The sequence below is a fragment of the Anopheles coluzzii genome, chromosome 2 (genome assembly GCF_943734685.1).
Source record: "Anopheles coluzzii chromosome 2, AcolN3, whole genome shotgun sequence".
Taxonomy (NCBI): Eukaryota; Metazoa; Arthropoda; class Insecta; order Diptera; family Culicidae; genus Anopheles; species Anopheles coluzzii.
In genome coordinates, this window is record NC_064670.1 from 120,889,174 (window position 1) to 120,903,546 (window position 14,373).

Here is a 14,373-nt window from a genome sequence, read left to right on the forward strand (position 1 = left end):
TCGTTAGATCACAACATCAAAATATCATACAATAAATAATGGGGAATCACAATCCCAAAACCATGAATGGACTGTGACTCTTCAGTAATTGTTTTCTCTTTCCTTTTAATTGACAATTGCCATGATTATAGGACAAATAGAGCTCCTCAGTACTATGCAATGTGTAGTTAATACAACTGCGTAGTAGTTAAAACTGCAATGTGTAGTTAATACTGCGAATCCAGCAGATTTCTCAAATTCTAAAAATTTCCATGCATAATAAAGTTTGAATATGATCACAGACGATCATACCCTAGGCAATGCTGCTTTAAACATCCTGCACAGTATCGCCAAATTAGCATAAAAGATAGCGCGTCATCACATGTTAAATAATATACCTTATCTGCTTAGCCGATGGCCTACACCAGGGGTCTCCAAACTACGGCCCGCGGGCCGCATGTGGCCCTCAAGAGCTTATAATGCGGCCCACGATGACTTTGCCAGAGTTAATATAAATATTACGTTATTATGACTTATTCAAATAAAAATGTATTTTTTACTTTTCTTAGACAAAAATCAAGCTTTAGTAACACGAAACTGTATTAGTATCGTTAGTATTTTGTTGTTAAAATGAGATTTAAACGTTCACTCATCATTTAAAGGTAGCGTCAAATGGCCCTCAACATAGTTATTTTTGCAGCAATGCGGCCCGCGAGCTGAAAAGTTTGGAGGCCCCTGGCCTACACGATGGCAGGTGATTCATCCGTATGTGCTTCTGGCATGGTATAAGCGATAACGCACCATTCAAACAATTCTTCACCGTGACTCAAGCAAGTCCGCCCACTCCCAATAATGATGCCCTAATGTGTGAGCTTATCAATAAACAACGCACGTATATCGGTTTGTATGCACTCGTTTTGCGGTTGGGTGTCTTCTGCATGAGGATTTTGGCAGGTGTATGAGTGTACCATTCGGATGCGCTCGGAAGAAACAACCAAGTCAATAGATACTCAGGCGAATTGATTCACTGTTTGCTCTATTTTTACAATCTCTACCATTAAATTATAATTATATTCGATCGTTGCTGCTTGTGCTTAACCGCTTATCCTTAGACAATTCCTTCGATAAACTGCTTCATATTCTTCCCTCTAACGACTAACGGCCTGTAAGCGCGGAATTTAAGTACATAGTTACCACCTAACGCCTAACGGACGAATGAATTTAATAAAAAAAAAACACGCGAAACGAAATGCCATCACTACTCGGTTGCTGCGTACTTGTGATTCGTGTGTGATTAAAATATGGAGTCCAAACTGTTCCCAAACACGGGAACATCCTCGCGCGTGTACTGCTGAGATAGTGATAAAAATAACGATTTATGGGCACGATACGATTTCCATCTGCTTGGCTTGTATACGTTGGCTAGTATGGGTTACTGGCGGTGGTGTTACTGACGCCAAATTCAGTGAGAAGACTTCATGACCGGCTGTTCGACCCGCGGCACGACGGGCTTCAGTGGAATCGGCGGTTTTGAACTGCTGTGGGGCGTCGGATTGCCGATGGTGACGGGTGACAGTGGCGTCAGCTCGCGGGTTCGCTTGACCCGCACCGAATGGTTGTTGTCACCGTTTGGCAGCATCAGGGTCGGCCGTCGCAGCAGCATCGTCAGCTGAATGGCGCAAAATATGCCCAGGCTCTGAAAAGGAAAGGAAAACGCCCCCGTGAGTGTGTTGTGTGCAAGATTGCAAGGAAGCGTTTCAAAGCAATGCGATGAAATATTTCAAACGCAGCTGAAATATTTCATCCATGCTTGCGCGCGAGACGGTTTCAAGCGATCAACAGCTAAACGCAATGTGTTTGGAGGATGATCTTGTGTTTGCAGTTAATATTCATCCCCTTCATCGTTTAAAATAATAACTCCACTACAAAATCGGAACATTGTGTAGAAATGTTACAAAACATACACGGTAAGGATTCGCAATAATAAACCGCCTCTCACAGGCACATTCGCCGAACGTTCATTCACAACGTTTGTTTATTATTAGTTTCCCTTCATGATGCTGACTTCACACCGCACAACGCGGAAACTGTTTGTCTTTTTTGTGGCTGTTTATTAACTGGGTATGAAACATTACAGCAGGATGGTGGCCCCTGCGTTTGTCTAAGGAACGTATCATCTTATGCGGCGGTGTGTGTGAGTGGGGTTGTCGATGTTATATTTTTACATTTTCCGACCACACACGCAACAACAAAGAAGGCATAATGGGTGGTACCGGACGTGAATATTATTTTGAAGTTGGCGAGGAATAAGGAACAATCACACGCGCACAGCTGCTGATGATGCTGACGAGAGTGTGTCGAGCTGGCCGAGACTTCCGTGTAATTCGAACGCGAAGGAATACTTCTCTTGAGAACGTTGGAATGCGTGAAGGGCATGCAGTGATGGAAATGACTTTTCTGTTTCAAAAGATCTTTGCAGAGAGCTAGGCTCCCTTCACAGTATTAAAATTTTAAAACAAAACGTACAACTTCATTATACTTAAAACTAGAGACATTCCTGGTTCTAGTCATGCAACTAGTTGAGAAATTCATTGAAGAAGCATTAAACGCCATTTGGCACGGTTCCATTTACATGCGGGGCCCTAGAACGGACGTTGAAAACCCCACCCGGTAAGACCATGACCTACATTCGATCGCCGACGAACGAAACACCGAACAAAAACACACAGCATCCGAAATTTTGAGCAACAGGTACCCAACCACACATACACCATCGATTCCGTCTGGCGTTATATCATCTCCAACGCCACCACGAGCAGCTGTTGTTTTGAGCAATTAAAAAAAAATACAATAACATACAACACCCCAAACAGTACGCAGCGTGGGGGACACAACAATGGTCATATTGTGCTCGGAGTACACACGGCGACTATACCGATATCAGTCAGTGTCGTGTGACCATAAAATAAGATCAAATCCCGACTGTGCGACGGGATTCCACCGACCGCAGGAACAATTCAACCGGCCGGCGGCCCGGTCGGTGGAATGAGCGGCATTTGCCATACATTTTCTCGAGACATTCACGCTGTGGCGGTGGCCTTCCATTCCTTCCATTCCCTCCTAAATCCGTGCGTTCGTTCCCGTGTGCCCGTGTGTACGGCTGGCCGTTTAACGCTGAAGGCGAACGCGCGCGATACTGACAGACAGCGCCAAGGCACGAATGACGTCGGCCAACGACGACATCGTCTATATCTCCCCCGAGATGTAAACAGAGTACAGAGAGGACGCATTTTATTTTTGACCAGCAGAACAGAAACCACAAAAAGGGTGGGGAGGTGTGGTCCTTGTGGGGTGACTCGATGCTGCAACTACCATAAGGGCGTCCCCCTTGTGTCCACCATCGTCACGATTTGTTGAATATAAATAATCTATTCATTATTTTGAAATCTTCGCTTCGCTTCGGGGGGGCTATGCTTCCGAACGTCACCGAGCGAAGCGTCCGCCTCAAACGATCGCGCTGGATGCGATCCCGTGCAAGAAGAATGACTAATTTTCTTAATTAGTTACTCCATTTATGCTACAAGATTTATCGTTCCCTGCGTTTCGCTGCCTCCCTCCTTTGTACTTCACATCCACGTCCGGTGCGGAAAAGAATTTATGTTAAGATTTAAGAGGACAGCATTCTTTCATCACCACGCCCGGGACGTTGGACCCGGGACGGAGGGGAGGAGTGTGACGAACACGAACACCCACATACCTGTATTAGCGCGGAGGCAACCGCAACCACGGCGACACGAATCATGTTCATCTCGATGCTCTTCACGAACACGTGCATGCAGCCGGTGTTGAAGACTTTCGTGTCGATCGGATCGTAGCAGGACCAGGGGAAGCCCATCTGCTTGTTCTTCTTGTAGTCATGGATGCCATTGTACCCGCAGCAACGGAACTGTGTGTGTGTGCCAAAAAGAGAGATTTATATGATTTACGATAAAACAATAGATATACGTTAGCACGCTAGCGCATCACTTACATCCCGCTGCAATCGGTTCCAGATGTGCGTCTGATCGTTCGTGTTGTCTTTTGCCAGAAACTCGGTAAAGCTCGTCTCGATCGCCACCTCGGCCGGTACGATCAGATGCGCCTTGGTGGCGACCGACCACCCACTCACTAAGAATAAGATCACAATGAAGAGCACTAAAAATGCGCAGAACTGAAAACGAAACAGTGAATTAAGTTGTGTATGTTCACATTCGTTGGAGTTGGATTAGAAGAAAGGTGATGTTAGTATTACCAATCCTAAGTAACACCGCTGCTTCCGGCTCGTGGACGTCCAGCCAAGGTAGCAGAGGGCTTGGGAGATTATGCCGAGCCCGATCAGCACGGCAAACGGTTCCCAGAACTGATTCTTTACGATCGGCGCGTACTGCTTATGGGTCCAGAGTAGGAATGCTCCGATTACTAGCTGTGCACCGCCACATATCTACATCGAACAGGAGGAGGGGGTTGTAAAGATGGGAAACAAAACATTAAAAAGATCACAAAAGGTAATAGAAAATTAGACGGATAAACACCATTAGCGATCATGCACCTCTCCTTTAATGCATCGTTCTTTGGTTCGTTTGTTCATGATCAATTTAATGCAGCTGTAGATAATTAATGAGGGCCTTGAATCTTTGAAATGCATCACAACTCGGAAAGGGGAGATACATTTGGAAATTAAACCCACACGGACCCCCGGTTCACAAAATAAAACGACCAACTACTATTAGCCAAGTTCATAAATTCCTTGCCCGCGAGAGGTCCCCGGTGCGCGAAGATGGATCTGTGCGCTGTTAGCATAAACAAATGTGTGAAAAGTTTATACACTACTACTACTACTACTAGTACTACTAGCAGACAAGCTCACAGTCTGCACAGACACACACTGTAGTGTGTAAAAATAAGATAAACAATCGCTGTCTTAGAAGCAAACATACAAACGTTTTTCTTCACCTTCTCCCACAAGACGAGAGAGAGAGAGAGAGAGAGAGAGCCAGTGTATAAGAATGTATAAGAAGTTCGGCTCTTCTTACCACGCGGCTCGGTTTCAATGGCTGATGAGCTATGACAGGGTAAAGATTTTGCTCAAGATGAGACTAATATTATGCAAAGCAGACCATTTCCGCTGATTGACACGTTAGTACACGCTGCTACTGTTGGGCTGTGGGGACCGGTTCTTGTCTATCAGATGATGGATAGCTGATGAGGATGGTCGGATTTCAAAACTAGAAGTATTGCAAGGCATTCTAACAAAATAACAATGGGAATAATAAACGCATTGATCCATTAGCAATTAGGACGCCCAATGGAAGTGCCTGGAATTTTCCAGATCGCTGACAATCACGCTACGGAGGACAAATAGAATAAGAGTAAATGTTTACCCGTGCTCATAGGTCAAACATCATCATCATCGTCGGCTCGGTTCGCTTTCTCGGAGCTGAGATGATTGAGACTGTCGTGACAATACTGTACATTAATCCCTGAATACCCGAACCCGAGAACAGTCGAGCCGTGTCTTAAGAGATCTGTTTACAAATCTCTAAACACTCGTAACTTTCCTTTGGGGACAAATTCCCCTTTCCGATTGAAATCTCTGTAATAGGGTACACACACACAAACACACATCATATACACAATGTGACCGCCGGAGGGTTTGTGTCTTTGAATTCTTCCGCAAGCAGCAATCACTCTAAACCCCATTTTTCACACCCATCGCTCAAGCAAGCTCCAACCAAACTCCCATCCGCCCGTTATGGATGTCACCAGCACGATCGACGACCAACAACGGCGGTGGCGGCTTGAGTACTCATGTCACGTCCAACGTTCATAATAGTAAAAAGTTTACTGTTCACCGTCCTTCCTTCCCTTCTCAATCGTCATCTCCGTATCCCAGGGTTTGTGGCCGCCTCAACCACCCGAGAATGTAACATAATCCAAACAAAAGCATATTCAAAACCCATTCCGAGCACGAATACAAGAACCACGAGCGCGCGCGCGCTCGCTCGCGACACATTTTCCCCTTTTCCTGGCCTAAAGAAGTGAGTGGAGTGTTGGAACGTAAAACTAACGGAACGATTATTCGGAAACTACAGGGCCGCGGGTTTGTGGCGATTATGAAGTTTTTTTCCGGGTTTGCGATGATGCCCACTCGGTCACCGTGTCATGCATAATGCATATTCTCTGTCGATGGCAAAAAGCCATCCATTGATGGTGTGTACGAAGATGAGCCCCCATTCGAAGATGAGTTGTCTGTTTATATTTCCCGCCAGTATTTTTTGGACATAAAGCTTCACCAGTCAGTCTGAACGCGTGCCACTCTTTCCATAACAATAATCGGAACGATCGAGCTGTGCTGCGCGATTTGCGAGCTTTTGTGATAGAATTTACAAAACATTGGCCATAATAATGACCCAGCATCTAAGTGCTGCCACACCAGCATTTCCGACCGGCCGAGTGTTGAGACACGAACTGGCACTTATTACCGGCATGGGGGTAATTTACAATTCCGCATAATAAATTCTGAAGTTTTGCTTTCTAAAGGATCGATAAACCTACGGGCGGCGCGATTGGGGAATGATGGTACGAAAATGTGAAGAATTTTATTTAGTAAACTTTCGCACCATTAGGAAAACACAAACCACAAAACACGCGAGCTGGAATTGTGCAAACGAATCACTCCGGTCTGTTGGGCTTGCACAAGACGTTGCCCGGTTCCCGTAAACTAAACCTAGCAATTTCGTTGTCTAATTTGACGTTTTTATTCTCCACACATACGGCCCTTTATTAGCTTCCACTCTCGCTTTTTAATGTACCGAGGAGTATGACATAATTTTGAGGGAAAATTTATTGGAGCATCCAAAGCCGACGGCCACACAGCATCACACACACACTTTAGGGACATCATTCGTAGGTTCGCGCGATGGGTCCTACTCGCGCGCATAGCGTGCATTTCACGTGGTTTCGTACCCCGCTAGACGACGACAACGTTCGATTTGGTTTGGGTTTGAAGGCAAGCAAAAAAGAACAAAAATATCAACCAATAGCGCATCCCTAGAGAACGATACCTCGATTCATATGTGGTCTACTTGCCAACAAGCACCAGCATCTTTGACACACATAGACCTTAGAGACCGGCTGTGAGAAGATGACTTTGCGGCAACATATGCAAAAAACAGCCTATCGAGAGAGAGAGAGAGCTCGTTTGAATGATTTTCAGTAAATGAAGTGTGACTACAAATCATCTTTTTTGTGTGTCTGTGCCGACGTTAATGATGTTAGTAACGCTGCTAGAAAGAGAAAGAGAGATGCGAGCTCTAATGTACTAAAGGCGTAACTGTTATTTTGTCCTCATTTTCTCTCTAATATCTAGAACAAAAATATGCTACACTCTTGAACATTAGTAAAGCACGACCCCAACATTCAATAAAAAGGTTCCAGGAAGCTACAAACATTCCAAACCATTGAATGATCATGGTTTTACTGGCGGTGGTGTAAAATCATGTCTAAAAGCCCATAAAAATGTTCTCTTTGAAGTGATAAGTTACAGATGCGTGGTGCTCGACCATAAAAGATTAATGAAACGCACACGACGAGATCATCCGGTCCCCTTGATCGAGTTTTGAGTGGTCGAGAAATATTGTATCGTAATGAGGGAGAGAGTTCAGTCCCTCCTGTTAATTAAAGTCCGTTTTCGAAAAACCGAAACCGCTAGAGTTTGCGGTCTGTGACGATTGACACGTTACCGCCATGACCACACGGGGGCAAACACGGGGACAGCTCTGAAAGTCTGCACTGATTGCCACACCCATTAGCACCACTCCCTTCTAAGGGACCCTAAGCCTGGGGACCCGGTTTTTTCGCATCTTTTCCCTAGCGATGAGAGAGCTGCGATGACTACCATTACCACACCACGACCGTGTATGGAAAGACTCACGATTCTAAACTTAGACAGCCCTTCCCATCAGCTGGCCAATGTGTCTCGTATGAGGTAGGGGAACCCCATCTCCAATACGTCGTATGTATGTCTACCTTCGAGACAACTTCGACTGGATGTGAATTACCGGCGTCGAGTGAACCCTAAAGTACGACTACTCTCGTACCCGATCCGAAGGCCTTCTAATGCATCTATCGGGATCGGCGGGGGCAAGCGGGCCAAGCAAAAGAACTTGAACGGTTGAATGATCTTACTGCGATACTCCTCCAAACGGGGAGGGCCCTAAGCCCATCCCATTCCAAACCCCCCCCCCTCTCCTCATTTTCTTTCCAAAAACACACCGTTTTGTTTATTTATACTTCTTGGGTTCGCGTTGGAAGAAGTTGGAGTGTGTATCGTGCTTTCGCGGCGATACTCGTACTTGATCGAAATTCTTGAACTCGAAACATCTCCAGATGCGAGACGAGAAGGAGGGTGTTGTATGTGCTCTTCTTCTACTACTTCACCATCGTCATCGGCATCGATCGATTCTCCAGAAATTCGCCATACGCACAGCGAAGATGTTGTGTGATCGTCATCAACAGGGAGAGAGCCGAACATGGGAAAACCTTAGTTTGTTTGCTTTTCCGATTTGGGAAAACTGCAACATTATTGCCGTTTAATTTGCTTGTGTTCACTGGCCCAGTGCTGAGTCGGCACGGCTTGCAGCACGAAACAGCAAACAGCAAACAGGACCGATCAAAACATGTCCAATTTGCACCATTCTTTGTAATACACGCACACAAAAACTGTTGGGTGTTAATGTACATGAAGAACACAGCACGATCAAACAGAACCATAAATACCGGAAGTAACAAAAGGGATCCTCGTTCTTTTGAAGTGTTCCGCCACACGATCTAACGCTTTGTGCTGTCGTATTATTTCAGTCACAGTCACAAGGAAGTGGTCCCAACAAATTTTGGAGTTTTCTTTCTGCTAAATGGTTCAGCCTTTTTTGCACCTTGGGACCGAACTCGTTTGATCCAGCACTGCGAAGAAGTGAACGGTTGTTTAGCGTTAATTATCATCTGCATGATAAGTAATCTTCCAAACAATAACGATTGTGCTTTGATCGGATCGCAATCGTTTCATCTAAAGGTGCTATAATTCATAAAACGAACGTTACCAGGTGTGAATTAAATAGTTCATAATCTTCTTTTAACCACGCCACAGCTCCAATTCCTATTTTATGTTGGAATTATGCACCGATTCTAGCTGGCGACTCTTTAAAAATGCATTCAATATGCAAATCAACCCCGAGCTGACTCTCTAGTCGATAGGAATACGCAATTCCAGGGAATTAAAATGTGTCCTTTCTACGCAGCAGCAGCAACAGCAGTTTGCCGTCCCATTCAATGTCGATTATTTTGCAACCCCTAACTAAATTGGGGAATATTGTTCTGTTCTATCCTGCCGCTTCCCAAACGTTCTCCCGAACGGCCTACACGTAGGGCCGACCTTCCCTCTGTTGGCATTACATCTGTGCCCACCCTTTCGCACGGGGACGGTTCGGAAATAGGGAGCGACGAGATTTATACACCAACTGCGCAAAACAAGAACGCATTTCCCCGTCCTCCTTTCCAGCTGCATCCATTTCGGCGCTGTTACTGCGTATTTCAATGCAGATTTGCGTTACGTGTTACACACGTGTTTCGAATGTGTTTCCTAAAATTCAAAGAAATTGGCTTAAAAAACGGAACGTTTGAATATAAATAGGATCGTATGGTGTTTAGTTTAGTTGAAATTCCATAGAATTAAATTAACCTTGAACAGCGTACCAGGGGATAGACATATGAGATGGAAAATCCCGCTGATGTGTCTTAATTCCAAGAACAGTATTCATCTCCCTATTCCTTTGTAAACACACATATGTTGCGAGTAAAAAAATCAGTACTCGTGAGGGCATTGCTTCGGGTCACAAATTGGAGCAAATCATAAATTTCTAACCGCAGAAACAACTTTACATATCATTGCTTCACTCTCTCCACAAATCATGCGTCTTGTGTCCTGTACATCGCCTGTAGAAACCCGAATTGGAAAGCTAAGAAATGGACGGAAGGAAGCCGACCATGTATGTAGCAGTCTCGAGTAATCCAACTAAATGCTTTCTTCTGCAGGATTAAAGTAATTGCCTTGTCTTGGTGTAAGCCACTGCTGGCCACTGCTGGGCGGTTGTGTGTACCCGCCACCTCCAGTCCTGTAGTGCTGTAACCGCACATAGCTAATGCACAACGGAGCGCATCACAATTTGGACCAAATCCAAGCGAGAAGCCATTCCACAGGATCCACTCATAATCCCCTCCATCAACATATCAGTGCGGGGCGAAGCGCTTTGGAGCAACGGAAGGACGGCAAGGACAAAATGGAATACTTTTTTATTGTTAAAACATGCTAAGAATTATTACGATGACCAGAGAATATGTGTATGCTCTGGGCGTGTGTGTGTGTGTGTGGAGCATAGAAACAGCTTAACTGAATTAAATGGGACAACATTTCAACGGTCTCTGCACGTTAAGTGATAGCCCCAACGAACGGTAAGAGAGGGGCAATGGAGAAAAGGGCGAGGAAATCAATTTGAGCGGAAAATATCACAACCGAAAAAAAAACAATAGAAAAATAGAGGAAAAATTCGAGAAAACTTAACCAACCAGGCAAAAGTACATGGATTAACTCACGGATCCATGACGATAATCCTTGCCCCAACCATTCTTTCAGCTACAGGGGTGTTCCAGTGGATGGCCCGAGGAAAGCGGCAAAAGGGCTGTGACAGAGTGTGTGTGTGGCGAGTGTAGGATTCGTAAGGCTTCCAGTGGTATCATCGCGTGTGATATGTGGCACATTACGCGTAGCAACTTCGAGTTTCGGGGAGGGAGCTTTGATGACTTGGACTGGCCAATTTTCGTCCAACTATTGTTTCATGCCCGTCCAGCCATGCGAAGCCAAGTTATAATTAGAAGTATATCGCAATACCCCCGAGAGAGAGAGGATGTATCGCGACATCCAACCCACGCCCTGGCACGCCAGGCCAGGCCAGGCCAGCCAGCAGCAAAGATAATGATGTCTTCTTGCTCCAAATGTAATGGGGTACAGCGAGATAGCGCGAGACGATAATGAAGTGGGCCCCATCCCCCATCCACGGTCACAATGTTTTGTGTTAAAGTCGTCAGATATATACATTCAAGGGTATGTAGGTACCCTCGAGATAGGTTTGTCTTTTTTAACGTTCTGTCGACGATGTTTTGTTTGTTTGAGGTACTTGCTGGAGGTATGAGCGCTCCCATGTTACAAAATCCAAGTTGGCGCCGTTGCTGGATCGCTGTTTGCTTTAGAACCGAGCCTTGTTTTTGGGGTAGGTTTGCTCAGGCCGAACCCCTCTGTACAGCAGACTCGCTGTGAAACCCCTACAACTTAGAGTTCGGACTTTGGGAAGCGAACCCCTCGGACATTTTACAGTGTAATTTCTCCCTATTTTCCATCCGATTTATGTGTCGGAAAAGTGGGAAATGGTGGATTCATATTGCTTTTGTGGGTGATTCTCCGTCCTCCGCTCCGGTGATCAGTATTTATGTCCGCCATCACCGGGCACGGAGCCGAACATTTATTTACCCAGCGTTCGGTGGAGTTGTTTGGTAAACTGAAGCTGATGCTTGGAATTATTGAATGGACCACATCTGGTGGCGACAATCCATTTAGAAGGTGTCGGTGTGGCTCACTCTCTCTCTGTTTTCCGGTTTCGTTGCTGAACCTTCTGATTGTGGTGGTCGACCGCGTTTTGTTTATAGTAGAAGCTCGTCTCGCATAACCTGAGCCTTGAGACGCGTAAAGGTCGTATCGGATATGGGGCCGGCCTGATGCGTCCACCTCGGCGGGGGTTTGTTTGTGGGGAAAAAGATGGATTGAGTTTTAAAATAGGTCCTGGTGCTTAATCATCCTTTCCCTGTTGCCCCAGTCTGGGAATCACGCGTTTTTTCGGCCCGCTCTGCTCGTGTGCAGAGTTGATGATGAATAATCACATTTCACACAATGGCGTTAAAAAAAACAGAGGGACAGAGGAGTTCTCTTCTTTCGCTGGTAAAAATGATGATTCGGTTTTGGAGTTCGAATTCTAGCGGGATTGCTCGTGGCCACGGTGGAGTTTTCCGGCCAGTAACACTATACACGCCCGTCTCGCGTTAGGAATTAGCTCACTGAAGCGTAACCGGTGGAGGTTTTGTGAATGTGTGTGTGTGTGTGTGTGTGTGTGTTTGTATTTGTTGCTGCTGTGCCTACTCAGCATAATAGTGTGACCAAGAGAGCTGTATTGTGGCTGTTTAGTGTTTGACGCACAAAAGTCAATAGTGGAGAAGGGGGAGCCATCTCTTTGTGTTGTGTGTTTGTGGTTTCAAACCCGATTTGTGAGGTGGAATGGGGGGGGGAGGGGTACTGTGTATGCGAGAAAGTCCAGCGTGTGGTTTTATCTTGGGGGTGACATTTCTCTAACCAGCCGATTGGCCTCGTTTTATCGGCTCGCCTGCACTTTTGATGGATGTGTACGTGCGTGGTAGGCCTAACTTCCCTCGAATCGGGTGTGATCGTTGCCCGGGGTAACCACAGGTAGCGTGCGCGTGCGGGACCAGGTAAGAAAACTATCGCACCCATACACTCGCGCACGCAAGGTGTGTGATGCACCAACACAAACACAACCACCACTGTACTGTGGTTGCTTGTACATAACGCGCAGCAGACTTTAAATGCCGCTTTTCAAACGCTAACATGGTGTAATAGGTTATTGTTAGTTTGCACCAGACTCATTTTAAGCTTTTTTGCAAGATGATTTTTTTTTTCGATGATGGGATGGTTTTCCCAATTGTAAAAGTCCTCTTTTCAAGCGGCATTTTTCTATCTCTCTCACACACACGCGTCCATTTCAGCAAGTTCAGCATGCGTTTTCTTACCTTTCCTTTTACCAGAGCACATTTTTGTCTGTTTTATGTTAGTTACCCCTCTGTGTAAACTGCTAACCTCATACCACCACCACCACCACCATGATCGTTACTGTACGGATACAGTACGGATTCCGGTTTTGGAGGGTGCATAACTGAGCCTGTGTAGATGTGTGCGTTACAGTAAATACAGGTTTAAGACCCCTTAGCGAAGCGATTAGGGTGGAAGACGAGGGAAGACTTCAACTTCACGTACGAGCACGTCGATGCATTTATCGAGATTTTTCTTTGACCTCCTGCCAATAGTTATGAAGAAGAAACATGGCTACAACCTTAACGACAGACACTAGGACAGAACAAAACGACGAAGGCACACGATTAAACACTTCATTATGAAGAAGGGCGAAAGCTATGCCCTTCGTGTACAACGACAACGACACATCACTCGCAATTAGCATTCCCTTTTTTTTAATTCATCCCTTCTCAACAGGTAGCGTGACTTTGCATGATGATCTTTTTGCAAAACAGATCACCAATCTTTGTGTTTGTGTGTGTGTGTGTGTCTCGTCTGTAGCGTTGTCACCTCTGCACAACATTCCATTCAAAGCCGATCGCTTTCTGCACACGCAATGGCTACTAATTTAAATTTCAAACGAACAACACATGTGATTTGCATACTTCGCTTTTTTTCTTCTATTGCATGATCGCTAATATTGCTAGTGCGCAAACTGTTTGCGCTTTACCCACACCCACACACACACACACACACACACACACACACACACACCATCACCATATAGCACAGAATCACTCACCGATATTAGAATAACATATGCGTACACTAAATACTTGAAACACTTGATGCGCGCGGAAAGACGCATTTTTTTCTTCTTCTTCTCTTGCTCTAGTATGGCTTGCTTGGATGTATTACTATTGCTCGAAAACACATTCGATCACACGGCCGATGCACCACTACGGGCTTGGTTGGATGCTGCACTACTGTTGCGTTTAATGCTACTGCTGTTGATGACGACGGTGGTACGCGGTGGTTCGAATCTCACAAACATGTTTAACAAACAAAAAACTTTTAAACCATTATTGCGTTTTCTTTTTTTCTTTTTGTGGCAATTTTTAGCAACACAATTTCCCGTTGGAGCCCTTCAGCACGGGATTGTAATTAAAACAGACGACCACGACGCACACAAAACAATGCGCTAGTGGCGTGGAAAACGACGAACCGATTTCTTGCAACGAACTGTGTGGAAAGCGATCCGTACCGTTGGCGCTTTTGCCTCGAGCACGCCATGCCTTTGCACTATGGGTTGTTGTTGTTGATAGAGGGTGGTCAAAACATGTTGTAAAATTGAAATCTAAAATTCAATAATCTTTTAAAAGCTTGTTATTTGAACATTCAATTTGAGTTCTGTTTTAAAATACAGAACGATTTTAATGATAAGTAAT

At 45.3% G+C, this 14,373-nt stretch overlaps 2 protein-coding genes across 3 annotated transcripts in view; one reads left to right on the forward strand and one right to left on the reverse strand.

Annotated features, from left to right (window-relative positions):
• LOC120951731 (uncharacterized) overlaps positions 1-14,373 on the forward strand; it is a 218,876-nt gene that overhangs the window by 157,379 nt on the left and 47,124 nt on the right. The gene's annotated exons all lie outside the window — the stretch shown is intronic.
• On the reverse strand, positions 999-14,208 carry LOC120948161 (CD9 antigen). Of its 2 annotated transcripts, none has more exons than XM_040364206.2 (5): positions 13,728-14,208; positions 4,271-4,459; positions 4,010-4,189; positions 3,737-3,925; positions 999-1,675 (listed from the first exon to the last, which is right to left on the reverse strand). In XM_040364206.2, exons 1-5 carry the CDS (start codon positions 13,791-13,793, stop codon positions 1,442-1,444), a joined length of 858 nt encoding a protein of 285 aa, XP_040220140.2. In that variant the 5' UTR covers positions 13,794-14,208; the 3' UTR covers positions 999-1,441. The 2 variants fall into 2 exon arrangements, with proteins under 2 accessions (XP_040220140.2, XP_040220141.2); XM_040364207.2 differs by lacking the exon at positions 13,728-14,208 and adding an exon at positions 4,551-4,759.

Coding starts and splice junctions, on each gene's coding strand:
- LOC120948161 (XM_040364206.2), bottom strand. CDS start 13,793: ATGCGTCTTTCCGCGCGCATCAAGTGTTTCAAGTATTTAGTGTACGCA. Junction 4,190..4,270: donor AGCGGTGTTACTTAGGATTG/GTAATACTAACA, acceptor TTTCGTTTTCAG/TTCTGCGCATTTTTAGTGCT. Junction 1,676..3,736: donor TTGCCTCCGCGCTAATACAG/GTATGTGGGTGT, acceptor TTTCCTTTTCAG/AGCCTGGGCATATTTTGCGC.